Source organism: Amphiprion ocellaris, chromosome 5 (genome assembly GCF_022539595.1).
Source record: "Amphiprion ocellaris isolate individual 3 ecotype Okinawa chromosome 5, ASM2253959v1, whole genome shotgun sequence".
Lineage (NCBI taxonomy): Eukaryota > Metazoa > Chordata > Actinopteri > Pomacentridae > Amphiprion > Amphiprion ocellaris.
The window spans coordinates 32,751,728-32,774,652 of record NC_072770.1 but is presented as its reverse complement, the minus strand read 5'-3'; the positions used below and the strand labels follow the sequence as shown (position 1 = coordinate 32,774,652).

General features: G+C 39.9%; 2 protein-coding genes across 14 annotated transcripts in view; one reads left to right on the top strand and one right to left on the bottom strand.

Moving 5' to 3' along the window:
* Positions 1–944: 944 nt before the first annotated feature.
* Positions 945–6,956, bottom strand: LOC111579121 (inhibin beta B chain). Its single transcript, XM_023286266.3, has 2 exons — positions 6,116–6,956; positions 945–4,693 (listed from the first exon to the last, which is right to left on the bottom strand). Exons 1-2 carry the CDS (start codon positions 6,483–6,485, stop codon positions 3,912–3,914), a joined length of 1,152 nt encoding a protein of 383 aa, XP_023142034.1. The 5' UTR covers positions 6,486–6,956; the 3' UTR covers positions 945–3,911.
* A 1,333-nt stretch (positions 6,957–8,289) lies between these two features.
* Positions 8,290–22,925, top strand: part of LOC111579120 (R3H domain-containing protein 2) — a 59,962-nt gene continuing 45,326 nt past the window's right edge. For 8 of the 13 annotated variants that reach the window (XM_023286265.3, XM_023286261.3, XM_023286263.3 and 5 more), the window contains exons 1-2: positions 8,291–8,575; positions 8,942–8,994. The gene's annotated coding sequence lies outside the window, so the exon portion shown is untranslated. Of the gene's footprint in view, positions 8,662–8,941; positions 8,995–14,055; positions 14,459–22,925 lie in introns of those variants that run through there. The other 5 variants (XM_023286258.3, XM_035955442.2, XM_023286255.3 and 2 more) reach the window with 5 other exon arrangements.

Sequence of the window (22,925 nt, the reverse complement as noted above, 5' to 3'; positions counted from 1 at the left end):
TTTTGGCATTTGATCTTCAGGACTCCAAATGGTTGTATAACTCAAACAGAAGTTTGTCTATTTGTACATATGTATATTTTATCATTTGTGCTCAGATTGAAAGTTCAGTATCATCTATGCAGTTGTGAACACCAAGAACAGAAGGAATAGGAGCAGTTTATATAATCTTTACAGGTCAGTTAATAACCATGGTGCACCTTTTATGATGTGTGGCTGTGAGCTACTGTAATACCACTCATAAGAAATAGAAGGGTACACACTATCTCCGACTGTCTTCCTTTTTTTACCCCATACTTTTGCTAACATGAAACATACCATAGATACGTTGTATTACTGAATATATACTTCTAAGGACCATATTCTTAATCTTATCTCTCCTCTTGAAAAAAAAAACTTGATTTTTATGACTCTTCTGATTTACTTTGCAACATGGATTTTGAAGAGTGCTCCATAAAATACAGATATCAAATTTTTCAAATTAGTATTGCTATTAGATTGCAATCACTTTCAAATGAAAATGCATGATGTGAAAGTGATAACATGCCAAGGGAACGCGACAACTGTTTACACACCAAATACAGACAGTCCATAAAGCCACTTCCACTGTTTGAATGAGCAAACACACCCTTTGCCTTATAGACAGTACCAATGTCATTACAGGGCAGGTGCTGCGTTTCTCATGCAGGCTACAGTTAGGAATATGAAGATTATGTTTTCTCAAACAAAAAAAAAAAAAACATATCTAACTAATAATGATGCATAAAAATAGTTCAATCCAATGTCTCCTCTAAACAGTGTTCACATAAAAATGAGAGTAATAATTCTATTACTTTTCCTGCTGTGGACATAAGTTGCATGCCCCAATTCAGTGTGTTCTCACTGAATCTTAAGGCAAGAGATGAGGTGGTTTAATGAGTAGAATCAAATGTTATGACACAACTTGGTTCAATTTCAAATATTAATTTATTTATTAAAAATAAAACTTTGACTGTAATCATGTCATCTCAGCACATTATGATATTTTTCTGACATTTAATTTTAAATTTCTTTTACAAATCTTTCATTGTACATAAAATAAAGTATATTATAAAAAAATAAAGACAACAATTATAACTTTAAATTGAAACAAAATTCAAATCCTGGCTTCATTTCTATACCAGTTACAGTATATATGAATTCCGACATCATCTGTATGCTCTGCGAGTACATATAATACCACACATTTAAACATAACTCGCGCTTAAGTAAATAAGCTGATTGACATTTGCTTTCTGTAGACCTGTTTACATTTTACGTAGCGCCCACCTGAGTTATGAGTACAGTAATAGACCCGTCAAGCAAAGTTCACTCTAAAAATACAGTAGGGTGATAAAGTGCTTAGTAAGTTATGTTACAATGGCACCTCAATGTCTCTTTGAGTCCTGGGACAGGAAGTGCTTACAAGATAGATCACAGGATAAAACACAATAAACTACAGCGTTGAAATTGTCTAACACGGGTTTGAACGCTAATGCATGAGCACAAGTCTAGCCTTTAGAGGCAACAGAGAGAGGTGAAAACAGTCTGAGGACAATGTACAGCTTGAATTTGTATCATGGCAGTACAATCCAGGTCCTTAAGACATATAATTTACCAACACAGTGAGGATAAACTGTTTGACTTCTGCTGTGCTTGGTGTAAATATGGGAGAAAAGTAGACAAGGCCAGGGCCTCACATCTATATTTAAGGTCTTTGGTGTGAGCAGTGTAATATGTTGTACTTGGCATACAATAAAAAGGTTTCATGTTTAGTAAAAGGAAAAGACAAAGGGATGTGGTGACAGATGCCAGTCTTTGAGTTGACATGGCCGCTGAATCCAATATGGAAGTCTTAAAGTGACCCTAAATGCCTCAGGAGAAGGCAACTGGGTTTCTTATTTGTCCAAGTTGGCATCTACCTGAGATTCCCATGACCTAGATGACTGAGAACCTACCCAGACATAGAATCTTGAAATGTTTTTACAAAGAAATTGTTACTGTGCTCCTTTGCTTTCTTTTTCCCAGCTGTGAGTAGATCCTTAGTTACTGTTAAGGTTTGCATTGTGGGGCATTATTTATTTACTAATGCTTCATATCAAGTGATTTAGGAATTGATGCTGGCATCTTTCAAAAATATATTTACAGCTAGATGATCTCAAAATGGAAAGTATCTAATTTTACATCGCCCCTGAACACTTTAGACTTTGAAAGCTATGAATGCCAACATGCAACACCACATGCTCATTGACCCAACTACCTCACGGACCTTCACATTACCTGACACTGAAGCAATAGCCAAATGTTTGCTCACGCTGCTGAGAAATGACCTACGGTTCATATGCTGTCAGAGCCACAGTTACCCAACTGATTATTTGTGTAAATAATACAGTGGAGATGCTGATTAAACATATTTCACTGCGTTCAGCATCGGTTGCACAGAGACAGAACTGAGGACAGATTGTCCCTGCTCAAACCATTTCAGTTCACTGTTTCTTGCATTGTAGTAGCAACTGCTTGCTATCGCAACTTTACAATATAATATAGTGTTTACTGAATGTGAGGGAAATTTAACTGATTGGAATACAAAGAGTTGTCTATATGAAGGTCCACATAAAAAAGTCCATAAGTCAGTAAAGTGATATGATTAAACTGAAGGTCAGTTATTTTGACTTCTTTTTGACTTGGTATTCGATCTCCAAGTTGCACTTGTCAGAAGAAGGCACACTTTAAATCAAGGGTCTCTTTTAGCATTTTAAAAGCCTTGCTTTAAAATGGCAACATTTAAGTGGACCAAAGAAAGGTGCAAATTTGCAATGAAAATAAAAAACGTTCAATTAAATAAAGCATATAGATTCCACATATATTATACATGTGGACACTGTGACTATAACAAAACATACTGGAAATGATAATATTAAGTTTTGAAAGAGTTAAAATTGGCATCAGTTCTGCTCACAGTTTCCTGAGATCCATTAAACATTTTACTGCATCTTTGAACTGAATCCCAGCAGCAATTGTGAAAAACTAAATTATTAAGCTACATATGCCAGTTAAATTAACAGTTTACATTGATTTCTCAATATGATCAGCCCTGGTCTGATCTACATGTTACCAGTGTACATGCTTTACATTAAAATCACTGCTTTTTTTATGTGTGTTGAGTCTGCCATATGTTAAGGTTGCTTAGTTTCCATCCACTCTTTGTTTATGCCTCTGACATATGGATGAAAATTTGTGACACTATGTATAAACTTCTTTAGCTTCACTCACTTCTAGGCACTGAAAAATGTTCCAGTCTTTAAAACTGAATAGTGGATTTTCTTATTTACAACCTGCTGTTTACTCACTGAAAAAATAAAAATAAATAAAAATTACTGTGAGTGTTGAATAGTATTGTTAATGTAGAATTTTAAGTGGTCAAATTTTTGCAACTTTTGTCACTAAAATATGCTGGACTGCCGCGGCCATACTTATAATAATAATTTCTTTTTCTTTGTGCCTATAATTTCCCTAGTCTAATCTTAATTTTGAACAGAATGTGTGCATCATTTTTTTTTGTCTTTGTGAAAAACACATGCTACACACCGTTCAGTTACAAAACAAGCTTGTTTCCTATTCTTTAAAAAGTACTAGTAAAAAAAAATCTATTCCTTTTTGGAAAAAGTATATGAAATGAAGCATTTAGCATCTATATTGCTCAGAAAGTATCTTTTTACAATACTTATTTCTCTCTCATTTTGTAGCCTGTAGTCATGTGTGGAAAAGTAACACAAATGTCTGTAGCCATGCCTACACTGTTCATGTGAGTTTTCCTATTTCTTTTGGTCTTTAAGTCTACTACACACACAAAAAAAAAAACATCTAAGTTAACCATGTCTTCCAAATTCTGTCCTTTATGTGCATCCACAGGACTCCACTATCATATCAGGGACGTCAGTTTTGACAATGCTGTGCTGAGAGTTGAAGTAGACCATGGAAAGTGGTCGGCGCTCAGTGGGAATGCAACATGAAGTTGTAGCTGTGTTAATGCCGTTGACTTTGAGCTGGCTGAAGACGGTGGCATGGAAGGAGGATGCTATTCCTGGGGAACCAGATAGATGTTGGGGGCACTGGCCCATGCAGTAGTTCATATGGTAGCCTTCAGGTGCAATGATCCACTCATCCCACTGGATATCTTTGAACTTGATGTAGAAGTCTCTCTTGCAGCACACAGTTACATCGGCGCCGCAGCGCAGTGAGCGCTTCCTGAGTGAGCGTTTGGAGTGGTCTTCACGGAGACGCACCTGCGCCACCAGGAAGGGCTGGTTGGGGGTGTCAGCTGAGGCATCCAGGGAGCAAAGGTTCTTCCCATCTTCTTCACAGCTGACCTCCAACCGTAGGCGCCGTTGGCCCCCGTCCAGGAAGGTCTGCAGGGTGCGGGTAATGGGGAAAGTGTGCCAATTACTCTCCTGGACCTCCAGCATCTTTTCTATCACCAGGGTGCGATTAGAGCCTGAGAGCCCATCATCTGCAGTGAGGAACACACGGGCAAGGAGACGGGAGTCCCGGTGAGGGTCTTCAGAGGAGCGGGCATAGATCCACAGTGATGATTGGAGGACCTGGATACTTTGGCCATGTTCCTGGAGAAACTGGAAGGTAAGGCTAAGGCTTGCCTTATCGCCATTCTCTGCCTTATCTATGAAACAATGACAATGTAAAATGAAGACAGACTGTTATTAACTTGAACCTTTTAGAAAGTGTCTCCTTTGCCACTTAAACAAAGGAGAAATCAATTTAAATCATGCTTGTAAAGTAAAGCTGCAGGTTGTAAAAATAAAGGACAAGTCCTTTTTCTTCCACCAATAGTAGGCATTACTATAATATTAATAATATAATAGTATATATATATATATATATATATATATATATATATATATATATATATATATATATATATATATATATATATATATATATATATAATGTCTCACCTTTAATTTAAGCTTACAACAAGCCAGATTAATTGGGCAAATGGTTTGATTTGTTATTTGTAGCGAAAAGACACAAATGCAACTCCAGCAGTAAGAAGAAATTAGGAAATGAGCTATAAATATCACTGCACTGTCACTTTATATTACCTCCACTAATAGTAATTAAGGCATAGTGCTATTACATTTCATAAACACTTAGCCAGTGAAGAGTCTGGCTTACAAGAGTCAAGTTTAGTCTAAGATCTACCCACAAATTTTCACTCAGATTGGTTCAAGTCAGGCAACTATAGTGCCGCTCCAAAGGATTCAGATTATGTTTCTTGAAGTACTTCAAGGTGGACTTTGAGGTCTTTTTTGGATCAATGTCATGTTGTAGAAGCCAGCATCTTTTTGTTTTCAATTTTTGGTTGACAGTAGCACATCTGCCTCTCTTCCCAGCAGCCATGCTGTCTTATCTGATTTTTTTTAATGTCTCCCTGATCTTGTCTTGACTTCTACAGTTTCCCTTCTGAATATCATCAGACAGCAGAAGCTGCAAGCCTCAATCTGTTTAGAACTTTCTCCTCCTCCATAGTCACCAGTTAGCTATATTCTCAGGTTATCAGTTACTTATGGAGTGTTACCACAAGGTTACAGCTGATGATAAGTCTCACAGACAACTGTTGACGTTATAAGACCTAACAGGTCAATCTAAGTTTCAGGAGTTAATGAAGTTCTAAGACTACACAAGTAGAGTCCAAAGCCCAAACTGCTGCACATGCCGCAATTACTGTTTAATCTTTTTCTATTTTTAAGTTAAGTTTATGAAGTAAAAGTTCACTTAACGTAATAAGATGCAATAACATTCAAAGAAAGACTAATTTTATGTATGTTTGCTGTATTGGATATATTTACCTTGTCTCATTTCAAAAATCAATTAAAGATGTAAACTGGCCATAGGTGACCAAACTTTAGTGTATGCAACATTTCAGTAACCGAAAGAAGTTACCAATATACGGGGAAATGCGGACCTAATGTGTGTATTTTACGCACAGACACGCATAAAGCGCACACAAAATGCGCCCATGTGGCGTTTCAGTGCCATACGAAAATAGTTTTACAATATAAAAGGTGAATACCAAACTTACTTATATCTGCAAAGCTCACTATTTCATAGCCTTGATCTTTGGTTGGTATGTTATTTTCTAGTTCAAGGGTGCCATCCTGTCTGACGCGCCCCGAGTGCAGTTTGCGCAGCGCCGTGAGGAGCGCCCCACGGGGAACCGTGTGAGTGATGTTTGGTCTCTCTTTCAGATGCAGCTTGTCCAAAAGTTGTTGCTTGGCGAACTCTATCATCAGCCGTTCCTCTGCGTCTTTGTCCATCCCCGACAAGCCGCAGGACGCGCAGCCCGGGGAGCCACTGACCCAGAGACCCTTTAACAGCAAGGGTGCCAAAAAAAGAAAAGCTGAGACTGAAAAAGACGACGGGGTCCTTGACTCTGAAATGAACAAATGCATTTTTGCATTCGGCGTGCGTAAACAACGAACAAAAAGATCTTCAAATCCTCTTCCCTGAGTTCTTTGGGAAACCACAAGTTTCCCAAATGTGTGTTGGTAGCAGCTGGACACCGTGAAGACAGGAGCTGTGAAAACGGAGTGGTGTTACACCCTTCCTGATGGTGAAGATATCTGTGGTAATCCACCAAAACGGGTGACACGTTGGAGGGATGCACCAATGAGCGCACCGGGGCACCGTGGAAATTACTGGCAAAGCATCTGTCTGTCCTCCTCTCACAACACAAGAACTCACAACACACACGTAACACACACACACACGGTATTGACTCACAATCACTGCGGAAATCCACACAGCCTCATTTCTGCTACTGACAGTACATGATCTCACCTGCGGCTTTATATTAACACGTGCGTAAAGTGGCTGGTTTTGATACGTTTCAGGGAAACTGTATATAGCCGCCTTGCGTTTAATGCAACAGGTAGGTAGTTTCCGTGCCACGTTGCCCTCCTTAGGGCAAGTGAGCGGGATACGCAATCTGTCATCACTCCAGCAGATCAAAGTTGAGATTCAGTGCCCTTTATCCCACTTACAAAATACGGAAGACTTACAGGCACCAAACAATTGAATTGTAGGTTAAAAAAAATGTGCAAAATCGCCCGGGGCTGGGAGGTGGAGAGCCTTCACACGGTATTTCCAACACGCTCGGTCATGTTTCCTGCAGTGTTGTATTATACCATGCAGCATAATGGTGCGTGCTTAAACGAGTGTGTGTGTGCGTGTGTGAAGTAGAGAGCGAATAATTGTCATGCCCACAAGACACAAGACCACAACTTGTAGGTTCTCACGGTATTCTATTCATAAAATAAACTTCAAAAATACAGAAAGTCGTAAAGAAACGCGGATCTGACTGAAAAGATATAATCATTCACATAATGACGTAATCCAGGTGCAAATAGTTTCAAGAAAGCTGCTGTAATAAATCAGTTATAAAGTGCACACTACAGTAGACCAAAACAGTCCAAAGGGAGTTCTCAACAGCCTACATCATCTCGTATGACTTCACAGTGCTGGATAAGGAGTCCTGGCCACGCTCTTGGGACACGTTTTGATTGTGTACCTGTCTACATTGACACTAAAACAAGCACTATGGATTATCAAATAGAGGCTGTTTCAGAGGCTATCAGTGATAAGCTGCACACAGAGAACATGCATGCGTGTGTGTTTTTTTTCCCTTCTGGTCTCAGGGTTGAAGAAGAGACTGCGCGTAAAGGCCTACCATGGCAGAGGAGTGCATGCCTGCCCACATGTGGGAGGTGTTGGGAACTACAGCTAACTTTGCCTAATGCACTGGTGCCTGTGAAAAATGTGTCAAATACAAGAGTATCAGGTAGAAGTAAATGAAGAAATGTGTTTTATGAATATGGGTTATTTTATAAGGGAAGTTCATTCAGTGTCAAACTGCCATTGTGAACTTAAATGCTCTAGCCTATATTTGAATAATTTACACGCTCGATTAGGCCTGATATGTGAGAGATGTGCAGAGATATGTCTCTTTTTTAAGAAAAAAAAATGCTTCAACGTTGCAGAATGACAATAAACCTCCATTGATTTCCAACCGAAGAGGACAGTTACCAAAACCGGCAATTAAAAAATTAATACACTATAATTACACGTGTTCATGGACAAAAATACACCGTGTTCGTTTTTTTAAATTTTACATTTTGCAGCTGGTAAGGTTTGATTGTGTATGAACAAGTTTTCTGTATCCTGAACGTCTCCCTGCGACTGTGAAGTACGCCGCTGACGTAAACTGTCGGTGAGGGGGAAAAAAGTGACGCTGACACACACAAGCCGGAGCCGAGAAGGGGGAATTGCGTTTTGTTTCTTTTTCTTTAATTTGTGTCCTTTTATTCTTTGGCGTTTTGTTGTTATTTAGCGGTGTTGCAGTGACGGGTCCGACCGCCTCGTTCTTCTGCGCTTTGCTGTCTATCATTAGCGTTCATGCCGCTCTCCCCTCACGCGGCGCTATTTTGACAGTCGGGGTCGCAGTGAACCAACTCAAGCTAGCAGCACCATTATATTAGCATTGGTAAGTCATTCGGAAGGCTAGCAAATCGTACCAGCTAGCACCTCCGATTTTGAGTCCCGACAGTGCTGGGGGAGCTTTGCAACGAGGTTCGCCATCATATAAACATGTGGCTTTTTGTTGGATGACCAGTTGTAATATCAATGCTTGGTTTTGTGAATGTTGGGCAGCTAGCGTTCACTGAAAAGAAAAGGCTAGCTAGCGGGCTAACATTAGCTAGGTGGCTAGGTGCTGTAGGTGGCTAATTATACTCGCTGGAGGAAGCAAGCTAATACCGTGAGCTAGCTATTGTTAGCGTGTGGGCAAGCTAATATTCTCAGTGAACTGCACAGCCACGACACTGACCACACTGCCATATGTTCTCTACAGACACAACTTGAAGGATTCTCCACACGGACTCAAGACGTACGACCAGCAAAACTGTAAGCTCCACCGCGAAGATGACTTGAGATAACTTAGAATCGATGATCCACTGTCTTTAGTCAGATGTGTATCGTAGCGTTAAGCACCATCTTTAAAGTCTGCGTTCTCCATGCCAAACACGAGATGGCCATGTTAACAATTTATGCTTCTTATCGTAGCTGAGACATATTGCTGAAACTCTGTGGCTATATGTGAGGCTGGAGTGATTGTGAATTAAGTGATTGATTATTTGAATGAAGAAACTGGGAATCGTTTGTAGCTGTGCTTTGCAGTCATGCTAAAAGCAAACATTGGATGGTGACAACAAAGTGTTACTTATTCCAGCACTCCCTGGCGGGTATATTTTCGTGCATCCACTGATGGTTTCAAGCCAGAAAACAAGGTGTAATAACAAATTCATCTGAAGTTGCAAATTCATAGTTTGCATAGATAATTAAGTGGCAACTTGACTGCAAGGCAGAATTCAAGTTTGCTGATTGTGAAAGGTACACACAGTTATACTGCAGTACTAAGTGGTGTTCTTTGGATTATAGCTTTAAAGTTTATATTTTTTTCAATGTATTGCTATGGTTGCTTTACCACATTTCAAACTAAGTTAATGTCAGTTGACGTAGGTAGGTCATAGCTCATTGAGGCATAATTCTTCATCAATTCACAGAGATGAATCAGAATCGAGCTTGTCACTGCTTTGTGTTCCAGACAGTATAGCACACTGTTGAGGAGGATTCAAAGAAGAAATGGGGTTTGTCAAGAAATACTTGACAAATGGCCATTGCGCTCTGTTTCTTGGCTTTAGCTCTACTTTTTGTCACTCATTCCGAAAATAGATAGCAAGACTGTTGTGACAAACTAGTTGGGATCATAGCACAGACTGTCAGAGCTGTGATTCAAACATCTGCTCTGGGAAAACGGCATGTGTGTCTGAAAACAAAAATTCTCACATCGGTTTGCATTGGCCAGTCATGTGGTGATGAGAATTGGAAAGTGGCGGGCAGGGACTGCCAACATAGTCATGTTTGATGTTGAGATTGTCATGAAAATATCACAGTTAGTCCCTTCCTTTATAGACAGAGTAAAATAAACGGCAGCTTAAGGAGAAATCCCTGTAGAACAATATCAGTGTTTATGGGTGAAGGCATGGGTAGACTCACTGCTCCTTTTTTGCATCATTGCAGGTTTTTCCTCTAAATTTGTGCATTGGGAAACATATCTTTCCATAGCAACACTGAGTCCAGTTGCTGGTGAAAGGATAGTATCATTGAGAAAAGGTTTATCCATAGTAAGATCTGGTGGAGGTGAGTCATTGAATCAACAGTCTACTGTTTCTAAGTCCACCAAAGAGAAAGATGGAGGATCTTGCCTCCTTGTCAAAGTATTACCCCTTTACACCCTGCCGGCTGCAGATCTTTATGCATTGTAAGGCATTTGGCATTACTTGGCAACTTGTGAAGCGTCATTAAATTGTTATGCTGGGTAATAGCAGTGAGAAACTCATATTTTTGTTTGACAAATGTAACAAGAACTAATGTGTGCATATTTTACCTTGCAGGATGCATGACTTTAAATGCATCTTTATTTATATACACCAGTAGGACATTTAGTAGTGATTTTGTGTGTTGGAGGTAACCTATTTGCTTTTACTGCATTCATTTTCATATTATCAAATATTTACAAAAGCCAGGTTGGTCAGTGTAAGTGTTTTTAATAATGTATTTCATGCACTGATATTAAAACAGGCGGCTATTATTCAATCAGATGTGATATCTGTTTATTTGTCAGCCAGGTATCCATATCTGCTTCTGTCTCTGAATCTCTGTTTGCAGCAGCATAAGTAGAAGAGTGGCTTTTTCTAGTGAGATTTGAAGAGCTATTTATAGATCTCTGCCAGAGCACCAAGCGTGGTGCTGTTGCTGCTGCTTCTATCTGTCTCTTCTCTTAACCACTCCTGCTTCTGTTTCTCTCGCTCTCTCTCCATCGTTATATGTACCCCCTTTCTTTTCCTGTTCTCTTTGTTTTCTGAGCTCCTTTTCTTGCGATGCCTTCCCTTTTTAGTGTCAATCTTCTTTTTCAACATCGGTTCTTTATTGGTAGCGTTAATGTAAATTATTGATTAAAGCAAAATGGAGGTGACTGGTGTGGCCATAATCCTGTTCTCTGATTGGGTATATTAGCCTGACTGACTCCAGTGTCATTGCTGCAAAGTTCCGAACTGTTTTTTTTTTTTTTTAGTTTTTTTTTTTGGCAAGGGGTGCAGATACATGGAATGAGTATCCAGTGGCTTGCCTTGGTGTATGTGTAGCTTTATTTATGAAAAGATTGGACTCATAAGGGGCGTCACTTAATCCATGTAGAATCATAAGTTAGCAAGAAGCTGGTTATGTTCATGTTAAGTTGTTTTCAGTAACAGTCTGTTTTGGCCTGTTTCTAGTGTATCTTGATAGATTTTCCTCAGCTGTTTGTTGCATGCAGAAACTGCAACACCTTGTTAGGTGATTGTGTAAATGGTGTCGTTGGCTCCTGATCTTTGTTGAGCTCCTCCCCTTTCCCTTTTCTAAGCCACTCTCTTACTGTCCTGGAAAAGAAGCTACCTGGCTGCTCAATGTGCAGAAGAAGTGGCTGTACTTGTTTTGACGCATTAGGTGGCATTAGTGCATGCCATCCCCTTTATCCCAGTCATGCGGTCAACCTGAGACGGACCTTTTCCAAGCCCATGCTAAGGAACTGCAGAGTCATTGGTTGGTTTCGTGTCTTAAGTAGCTAAGTCAGGTTAGAAAACCAATTCTGTGCTAAGCATCTGTCTGTTTATTTTCTCTGCTGGCTTATTTTGTTCAGGGTCCACATATCTCAACTGTTGTGAGGGCACAATGCTAACCAGCCAGCCACAAAACTACCTTTATATGAATTGTGTGCAAGTTAAGTGAAATCCACTATATATTCAAAAACATAATAAACATAGACTACTGATATAAGCTTGGGCTAATATGTAAACAGAACAACTCTGTCCAAAAGCAGGAGGAGAGCATTGCCTTATCCATCTTCAAGAGTCAAATCCAACATTTACTCCATGTAATATGAATGACAAACTGCCATTGTCGAAAAACTCAGAGCACCCAAGGTGCTGTTGTAGGGATGTAGGCCTGTTGTCTGTCCTGGATTGTAGTACTTAAGAGCAGTGTAGGCCTGTTGGAAATAAGCATTTAAAGATTGTCATGCTTTACTATCATGTATTGGTATTTGGCCCCAGCACCTGAAAACAGTGTTTTGAGAAAACAAGATTGGAGTGGAACTTCAGTGTAACAGTGAACTGGATAACTGGTTAAAGTTTTTCAGCATTTTGATGGGCATATCCATAAACCAGCAGCCATACCAGAGATATAATGGATTTAAAACAGTGAATAAACACAAGACGGTAAAAGTGAAAAATGAATGAGACATGGTTCAAATGGGCAAATTATGTGTTTTACAATTAGAGCTTGATATCAAGTTTGAGAAATTAACTTAAGGCACCGTAGTCACTCTTCAAAATGAGTTCTGAGCTAAATTGGTATCCACTATGCTACCTTCTGCCTTAATGGTTATGCACAGAGTTGGTGCTACAGGACTGCAGCTGTACAATCACCTTAAAAAACAAAACGCTATTGTACACTAGCCTTGACCAGCGTCAGTGCTAGAAAATAGGACAGTGTTTTGTTCTGTTCCAGTTTTTCCACCTAAGGGGCACCTTGAAAATAACTGGTCCAGTTGTTTTGATGCAGGTTGTAAATGATAGACTTCACACACATACCAATGTATCCTATATGGCTGGCCCGAATAGCAATTTCTGGGCTCTGGATAGTCCACCCCGATTAATGACGACTATCCGAATATTTGGTTCGGTTCGTAACGTCAGAGGTTGGGACCGAATAGAGGAGTTGAATGCCGATTGTGCGACATCGTCTGACGGGTGGGGGACTCCGAATATTCGGATCTCAAAATAAATATTCGGATCCCACTGTCATGACAGAATGTTCGGGTCCAGCCCTAGTATTCTAATTGTCACCACTGATACGGTTACCTTGCAAAGATTTCCCACTAGGTATCCCAATGTGGGCTGTTGACATGGTTTATTGGTTCGTTTAATTACAGTTAGAGCCAAAATATTGACAACTGTTGATTGAAGTGTCGAAGACTAGCCTGGTCCCTGCTGTTTAAATGTAATCTTAAACTGGAATACCGCCTAAATTGGCCACACGTTTACTTGTTTTTTTTCCAATAAAACCTGGCCACATGCTGTCAACTCAACAACTTAGCCATCTGTTAGACAGTGATTCCTGCCTTCCCTGCCCTTATGTAAAGTTCCCTGCTGACGTTTCCTTTGATGCTGAACTTTTGACTGCCTCTTTTCCACTGCATCTTTCAGCTGCTTCTTGCAGTTAGGAGGCTGCTGGGAGAACATAATAATATGTAAATATTTTGTCTTGTGGGATTAAGGTTTCTCCTTGATAATGAGGTGGTTTCAATACTCCTCACCACTATCTTCCTTTCAGAATCCCCTTTTTATATTACTTCTTTTTGACCGTTGCAGCAGTGCTCCGTTTCACCAGCAGCTGTCAGTACGTTTAAGCTCTTTCTGTTTGTCAAGATACAGGCTACGGAGAATGACTTCAGACATTTCCATAAAATGGAGAGTGATGAATGGCGACTAGCGTGTGACTGGACTGTGTCCTCTGTCTGCCCACAGATGTAGGCAGTGTTGTTTTTGCAAAAAAGTACCAAGCCTTAAATTGTAGCTGTGAAAGGATACATCTATTTATTGTAAGCTCTCGCTGTAGAGTCCTGCTGTTGTATCAAGTGACATACTAGCAGATCCAAGCAGCCCTTTTAAACAGCTGGGCTTCTTGTGTGCCCTGGTTTGGCTGTCATTGCAATTATATTGTTTCACAGAGCCAGAGAGCAAACAAAATATGTAAGAGGGAGAGGGAGAGAATCCACACGAAAGGGAGGGTTGGAGTAGAAGGGAGCGGTGCAAACTGTGCGCATGATAGCATAAGAGTGGAGGGAAGAGAGGGAGCCAGCTAGCAAGCGAGGTTTTTGGTTTCTCTGTTGTGCCTGTGCTTCATTCAGAAAAAGAAAGGGGGCAGTCAAAATAGAGTTTTCTGACCATTTTCATGAAACCCATTAAGAAAACAGCGCTGGTAGTACCTACAGACAGGAACACAGCAAGCATGAAGACGAAGAAAGTAGAGTGAGCAGAGGAGTGACAGACCTAAACACTCCCGAAACTCCGCTATTTACATGCTGCAGGAAATGGATTTCATTCATTTGTACTACTTAGCGAGATAAAACAAATGCCAGCATTGTCTTGATGCAGAGCTGCCTCTCCTGCTGCTTTCCCTGCATTAATGTGCTTTTATCTGTGAGACACCTGATCCGACTTGGCTGGAGATCCACAGAGCTGATCTCTAAATACAGTAAGGATGTGCTGTGAGTATGTATGCGTCTGTGTGTCTTTGTCAGTGGGTGTTAATTACTGGTAGGTGAGATATAGGTTCTTCAGCTTTAGATTTGACTTAAAATGCAGTCCTTGCCTCTGTTATAATTACCTCTTATCGTGGCACATTTCATGATTGCTCTTTGTAAAGTTCCTGCAGCAATCTTTTTAATTATGCCTCAGTAACAGTGCAAAGATCTTATAATAGATTTTACTGGAAGATTGTTTCATATACTGTGCAGACTTATATAAGTTGAACTCGTTTTTTTTTTTTTTTTAATCAGTGTGCCAGAGCTGTAAAGACAATCCTGACTGTATTTTGCATAGATGGATTTTACACATTACAGACTGTAAGATGCTATAATGTGTGCTGGCTTTAATTGTTCTTGTGCCTTGTGGTCAGTTTATGTTCATATATGTATGTATGGGTGTACACAAAATGTGTTTAGTGAAGCAAATGCTGAGGTAATGAGGAATTCCCTTCCACCGTCCCTGTGTGGGAGGAGGGACGGTGGAGGTGGCCTGGTGGGGTGGAGAGTCACTGAGAAGTAGGCGTATCTCTGCAACACTGTCATACTGAGAAGGGAGGGAGAGAGGGAGGGGTGCAGGGGAAAAGGACAACCTATGGGCTTACATAAGGCAATTGAAAAGTTCTGTATTCAGAGACCCTGGAGTTTATCCTCACTGACCCTCTTTACTGGAAGCTGCAGTATCGGGTTGTGATTATGATATTTATGAATGCATCCGAAATGATAAAACTCTTTTCCTATCTGAATGCAGTTTGCAGTTTACATTTATACCTGCATGTTCACGTTTTTCCCCTTTATTTGTCGAACACGGTGTGCGGGAACAGAGAGAATAGAAAGGAGGTGAGAGAGAGGCAGCACAAGCGTGAGAGAAAGCACAACAGCAGAGCCCTCTTGAATAAAAAATCTGTTGCTATAAATAGCAAGCCATCCTCATGGCCCGAGCACTGTTTCATGTTTAGAAGACCTGGCTTTTCCCTCTCCTCACTGTTTTCATGGTTCTAGCAAAATCAAACTCATAATCCTCCTCATCACTTCTTCCTTTTATTCTCTTCTTTTTTGTACACTTGGCCCAGATCTGTCTTGTGCTGGATATGGTCTGTTTATATAATATCTGCGTCTTTGTGTACGTGTGTGCATCTTTTTCAGCATTATAATAAATCAACATGAATCTGTGTCCTGAGTGCTGCACCATAATTCAAGCTGCATGATTTTTATAAAACGACAATGATCCCATGATTCTACCCCTTTTATCTAATAGAAATACGAAAGACAGCCAGCCACCACAGTAACCCCAAATTACATAGAAGCTGCCCATTTGGTGTCACATTGCTAGAGCTACTGCAGTTTTCTTCCTGCTGTCTGTTCGTCAACTTATTAACCCCTTCCTTGAGCAAGACAAGACGTGTACAGCTGAAGTGAATAAAGCAGACTGCTTAGCTTAGACTGTCATCATGAAGTCGACCCCCTCACATTACGAAACTGTGTGTGCATCCTTGTCTGTGACTATGACCGGTACCTTTGTTTGTGACAGTGTAGTTCGGCTCCCCAGGTAGTTGGTGTTCCTATAGTCTCACTCCTGCATACTAATCGCCAATGCGTGGGAAAAAGACTGAGGATGTAAGAGAGGAAGCATGAGAGGGAGAGGAGGGGAGGAAAAAAAAATCAATAGCAAACCCTGAAGAAACTGCTGCCGTAATTGCCTAAGTCAGAAGGTTTACACTTTCTCACCTGGAGATTTTTCATAAAAAGCACGTAATGCTTTTTAGTTTATTTGTGTAGATTAAAGGAAACAGATGATCGAATTAGTGACTGAATTTGTTCAAGACAAAAAAAAATGGCATTCAAAATTATCTGATTAATGAAGCCTCAATTTACATCCTTTTTGTCCCTTCTTGTTCTAGATTATCATGCTTCCATATTTCTCTTCATTTGAACTTTCTGCTGCCTTGTCTTCCATTGGCATTTTTTATGGTATTAATGCATGGTATTGCATACATCATTTTGTTACTGTAATTTTATCACTTAGTTACCTCGGACTTTGAAGACTGCGGTGCAAACAGATGTATTTTGTAAGCTAGTTACATATGGCTTTTGAACTCTGAATTGCATTTTTTTTAAAAACAAAATAAAAGGAAAAGTTGTACCTTAGTCTGCTTTAGGGCTGATGTGCTGATGTGATAAACGCAAATGATACTGTGCTGCAAATTTGACTGGGCCAGTATTATATTTTCCTTCCTGTAGGCTCAGATGAGACTGGTTAGGAGGCGTACTCACTTGATGAGGTTTCTAGAGAGACAGAGGGAGCAACTGGGAGAAAGCAAAAGGTGTCAGTAAGAGGCCTCTGAGTCCAATAGATTGCCTTTGCAAACATGCTATATTTAAACAGAACAAGTTTAGGAGTGGTTGTTTCTGACCTAATTAGAAGGTTGTGATAATGCGTAGGGAATTTGAGGGATAGAGAAGCAAGAAAAACTTGAAGAATGTGGGGACCAATAAATGGCTCTCCTTAGACGGGCAGAAATATTGGGAGTGGTTGGCTTTTACAGGTAAACAGATGGCATCACACAGCACAACGCTGACCTGCCACTGTTGTCAGGTCAGCTACGTGATCTATTGAGTTGCTGCCATGTGCAGTTTCTCTAATTAGCACTACCTCCTAATCAGTGCAGGGACTGCAGTGTTGCCAGTATCATACTCACCGTCTCTCTCATACGTGAAATATCTATGAATTTAACAATAGGTGCAAATTTCAAATGCAAGGAGCCAAGACCTCCTTAAGTAAATATGTGTAACATAAGCATTTTCATCAAGGATCGGTGGCGATATATGGACTTGGGTAGGTGTCTTTTGAATAGGAGTTTGTTGTTGTGTGTCATTTTCCAAACATGTAAAGTAGAAGGTTAGTGACTAGATTAGGATCTGCATAACTGTATTCAAATATAGCATATTAGCCTTGCTTAGTTGAGCTTACGTGTCTGTCAAAGAATCTACACAGTGTGCATGTTATTTTGTGTCTATAGCTTGTCCAGCCAACAGCAGGCCTGTCATCATCACCCCATTTTTCTATTTTAGCACAGTGTCATCATTGTTGGAACATTGCAGTTGTCCAATGCCTGTTGTAATGCTAATGCATAAAGGACAGGCCATGTTTTATCCGTGTGACCTGCCTTACTGTTATGGTTGCTGTTATTTCTGGTTTTAGTGCCATCTTAGTGATGGATACTAGAGATCTCATCTGGTGTGTAATAGAGAGGTCATGTTTGGGATTTGCGTCTGGTTTTTCGACTCTGGCCTATGGAACTGTTGCTAATGGGGTTTGGTGTTTAGCTGGTCAGGTGCCAGGGGAATGAAGGAAGGAGGTGAAACTCTGAAAATGATTTGAAATAGATTCTATTGGTGGTATGTTCACGCTGAGCTGAGTGTTAATTAGCTGGATATTGGCTGAGTGGAATCCTGAATGACCGGTAATGCTGTCTTCCTGCTGGCTATTCTGGAGTGCACAAGTCACATCGTAAGAGATCACCCTTTGCACTGGCCCAACAGAGCCGGTCTGGCAGGTTGATTGGCTAGATGCCTGGCAGCACTCAAGCCTCCATCATTGTGGCATGGCAGCCTTGAAAGCCAGCTGTCATTAAGTGTGGTTGTGGCAAATGGAGGTGTTTGTGTAGATCTTGGAGAACATTGACTGCCATCTGGACACATCCAGTTGTTGGTCATTTTTTAACCTATTCAGCCAATAGCCTGGTGTTCTGACCCCAAAATAGCACTGTGTTAAAAAATAACACAAGGAGCTTCTTGGAGTGGGTGTGTTGCTACAGACACCACTGAAAACATGACATACGATCCAGGAAGTCCAGTTTGGAATCTATCAGATGCCAAAACACTGCACGGCACTTTATAATACTGTGATCTCTCTGGGATATATGTCACTGTCCAGCAAAATGGATACTGACTAATGGATGACATTGCATTACTTTGATGAAGAAGCCAGATGCAGCTACCTGGCATATAACTTACCAAGGGATCTTGCAACACAGTGACGTTTTTTTAAGCTATAGCAGCAGTGGGACAGCTCACTTAACTTTTAATAACTTTAACATTTACCATTTAATTAGACACTTGATTGAAAATATTGTGCACACGGGCTGAATGACTTGGGGAAAATATCTAGCAATATGAGCAACATGCTTCATTAGATACATTGATCAATGGACAAGCATAAACAACCCCTGAAAATCTAATTAGCAAGCTAAAAAGCCACATATCCTAAATTGCAACCTTTGTGATTTAAATTTTATTGGTGTGCCCTATTTTACACACGAAGGCCTTAGTGCTCTAATCGCTATTAATAATTTAAAGTGCTTTTTTTGCAGTTGATAATCTTGATAATGTTTTCACCATCTACAAATATTCCAAATTTTGATGAGTCCATTAGCGTTATACGCAAGTCGTTTTTGATTCGATTTCTACAAGATCTTATCCCCTTTTTTTCTAGTCTCTTCCCACTTCAATTTGTCACTCAGTATTTACACTTGGGCAGAGATTAGCTTATGAGCAAAGGAATGCTAGATTTGATGCCACTTAACATCAACAGACAAACTGTACCTAAAAAAATAATGTCGTGTTAGAGCACATATGGAGGTTTTCATGAGCTGGGTTGCCTCACCAAATTAAAAGTTTTGATTTTAGACTTTCATTCAAGAAGTACAGATATTGTGTGCAGGGAAACATTCAATCCACTGACCCAACCATCTAAAGTTGTTCCTCAAATCCTCTTCAGTTGTCATGTGATTTCCTTTTAATTTTTTTCTTTTTAGTTGCCCTCAGTTGGCCATCCATCACACTTGGCTATTCCACAGTATGTGCGTCAATCATGGTAACTGATTGAGCCTGTATTGATTTAAAGACTACAGTTCTGAAGAGTGGGCAATTTGCAACTGGGTCCTAGTGTGGTGAATCACTTTGTCAACTGAGCTTTGAAATTTACATTTCTGCTACAACAGCATGCTTCTGAGTTTTGCAGAAGTTTTCCAGTTTCATGATCTATTTTGATCAGGCCAGAAATGATAATGGACTTAAAATATTGATATGCTTTTTATGTGTTTAATATTGCCTTATCATATTTACATAGCTGTTTAAGCCAAAGAACAGGAAAGTATTTGTTCCACTAACTTGTTTTTAGTAATTAACACTAATGACTATGCTTAGTTGTCTTTGTGTTTATTGTCATATTAGGAACAAGTGGGAGGAAGTTGCTACTGCTAAACTGCTTTAGGACATGTGTTTTGCTTTTGCTTTATTTGTGGGAAATTGATTTATTTTGCGGTCAAAAGGACATATTCTAAGTTTTCGTGTAATAACCAGTGTGTTCTCTTATCTTCCTCCACACTTGTTTTGCACTTTCCTTTGTTTATTAATAAAATTGTGGTAATATAATTGAGATACCAGCAACATTTTCTTAAGGCTTTTAGCTTTTTCTTAACAGTTTTCAGTGAATCATTCATGGTTCCTTTCTAAATTTTTGTTTCTGATGTATGGAAAGACTGGACTTGCCATATTTTTTACTCACTTGGTGAGTGAAAAGCATACTAGAGAACGAAGGTGCATTTAGGGTCTGTCTGAACTGCATTTTAAATGGTCAGCGTTGGAAACCCTACCAACCACGCACTATTGCACACACAGCAACACGTTCACACACTTTTCTAAAACCCACAATCCCACATTCGCACCAGCTTGACGCTTTAATTGGCCAGCTGTGCGTAGATAAACAAGGTACTATATTCCTCTTTCTAGATCTTTTTCATTTGTTTCTCAACTGGTTGTGGCACTCCTCAGGTGTTCACTCCAGTGCAAGACTATCAGTGTCTCCTGGGAGTGATTCCCTGAAAATGTGCACCATTATCTCAAAGATGAATGTTTGAGAAAAAGTAAAAAATCTCATTTCTATAAGAAGGGTTGGAAAAGGGTTATATTTTGGCACTGGTGCACCCAGACTTTTTGAGCTGTTCAACCTGTGACAAATTCCCGACCAATGACTTAATCCACACCTTAGTCAGGTGTGGTTTTGCAGGACAATGATCAGATAGCGTGACCAGTGAACATACACTCCTTTGACCAGAGACCACAAAAGTCCACCCTAAAATTCCAGTTTAAATAGAATGACACAATGGCCCAGATGACGAGAAAGTCAAGAACTGGCCGTAGCCAGGGAGTTAAATGTTCACAACGCCACTATTTGTTGGCTAAGAAATCATTAAAGACAGCATGGTACAACAGACAATCTGCCATATGATGCTCCTGATTGATGTGTGTATGAATGTGAAATTACGTAGTCCTGTCCTCCAAAATTCCCATCAACTTTGCCAAGTCCTTCAGGAAGAGTGGGACAACATTTCAACATCAACATCATTAACTGCAGACATTATTTTACTTACTAACTGACTGGCTATTTCTGGTCTATGACCCCACTCTTGTTCTGCCCGTCATCATTTCCAATATAGTGTGTTCTTGGCTGTTTAATGTCGTCCATTCTGTTGTAGAGATGCCATGTGATGGAACAACAAATTTCAGCTATGTTCAAAAGTATTAATATTGCATGCTGAGTTTACATTTTTATTCAGTACATTCCCTTTGCTGCACAGAGTCGCCGCCTGTTGGCAAAAATGGCATGTATCTCTTTGGTATGCTAAATTGAAATGGACTGGAAACAATATCCAACAGTCTATTATCTGGTACTGTGCCTGTGAGGATTTGGGACACTTGAATTGCACACTGCACCTGAGGAATTGCTTTTGCTATATTATATCTATTTCACTATAGATATGAATTCTGTGTGTCGTCATAGGTCTTAATTTAATTCACTCAAGCTAAATTATATTGCTTTAGTCTGTCTAAACATTTTTTAAAAGGATTTCAACAGGACTTCAGCAAAATATTTGGCAGTATGGGTAAAAGTAATGCTGAAAAATTCTTATGTGTTTTAATATTCATCTTTGTCATTATGTTAACAGTGTTGTTTTCCCCATGTTTATCCAACTCAAGATAAACCTGCCTGCAAAGGCTGTGAACCCAACAATTCTCGTCCGTCATGCTGTACTGAACAAAATATGGTTGGAGTGTACTTGAGAATGTCTGACTGTTTGTGTGAGACTTCAGCTCTCAGAATGCACTGTTGTCACCACATTTTCCATTGATTAAAGTGTAAGTAGTTAAGCAGCAGTTTGTCATTATTACCTTTTATTACATTCTTATTTAATAGCTCAATGTCTTCAACCTATAAAACTAGCTTAGTCTAGTAAAGGAGGGTCTGTACTTAATAATACCCTCTAATCGATGCAGACTTCACATTGTGCATATGGACATACGTGTTTAAAGGGCAGTGTCTATCTGCTGGGGCCTACTTACTTATTCTGGAGGCCTGTTCTTGTGTCTGTGAGCTCAATCTGTTTAGTTCAAGGTTCGGCTCCAGCAGACCTCATAGTTAGTCATTGCTCTCATCAGGATGGAGTGGAACAGAACTGTCTACAGTCACACAGTGTGTGAGGGAAGTCATAGCCAATCTGCACATTTAAATAACTGTGTGTGTGAATGACTCAGATTCTGAGGCTTTTGTAAGCCCCATTAAGTCTGTGTGTACATCTGCAAGCCTTGTTTGGTCGTGTGTGTGTTTGTTGTGTCTGTGCGATGGAGCTGTGTTGTTCCAGCTATAAGTAACCCATGATGCTGCTGTGTATTTTGTATGCGTGTGTATGTGTCTATGCGGTTTTATTTGTCTTTATGCGAATTCCCAATGGTAAATACATTGGGTCTTGTAATTGGGGAAAGGAAGGGGGTCGTGTGAGAGAAAAGGAGAGAAAAATATGGGGGTGTTGAGGGATATGGCTGCTTTTCTCTTGGTGACAGAGCCTGTTGCCATGGAGCTGGTCCTCCCATTGGTGGAAGTCTGGTCCAATCGCTTAACAGTGCAGATTGTTTCATCATTGAGAAGTTTTTCCTCTCTTCCTGTCTCACTAGCCACCCCTTGCTCCTCTATCTTCCTCTCTCCTTTTTTCTTCTCTGTCTCTCTCACACCCTCTTCCACACTGCTTCTCACACTAAAAGAAGCTGATAAATTACATAAGGTATAATGAGTACTGGAGCTGCCACCCAATTTCATTTTGACACAGTTATTTGTTTAAATTAGCAGCTCAAGTGTGGCATTCAGAATCTTTGTCATATCTCCTTACGGTACCTGAGGGGACAAGATAAACCTGACACTTCAATATAGACAATATTTGCTTATTTTACACCATTATTTTGAAACATGTTTCTGATTGTCCAGAAGGTTTTATATTTGTGAGATGTTTACTTTTTTGACAGACAGGCATGTTAATGTATCTAAATCCTTAGCGGACAGACATTTGGAGAGTTTGTGGTGAGTCTGGTCATAGGG

Bases quoted from the DNA above. Each gene is read 5' to 3' on its own strand.
- LOC111579121 (XM_023286266.3), bottom strand. From the start codon at position 6,485: ATGCATTTGTTCATTTCAGAGTCAAGGACCCCGTCGTCTTTTTCAGTC. The intron at 4,694-6,115 runs GTAAGTTTGGTA...ATTGTTTCATAG, and splicing joins AGTGAGCTTTGCAGATATAA to ATAAGGCAGAGAATGGCGAT.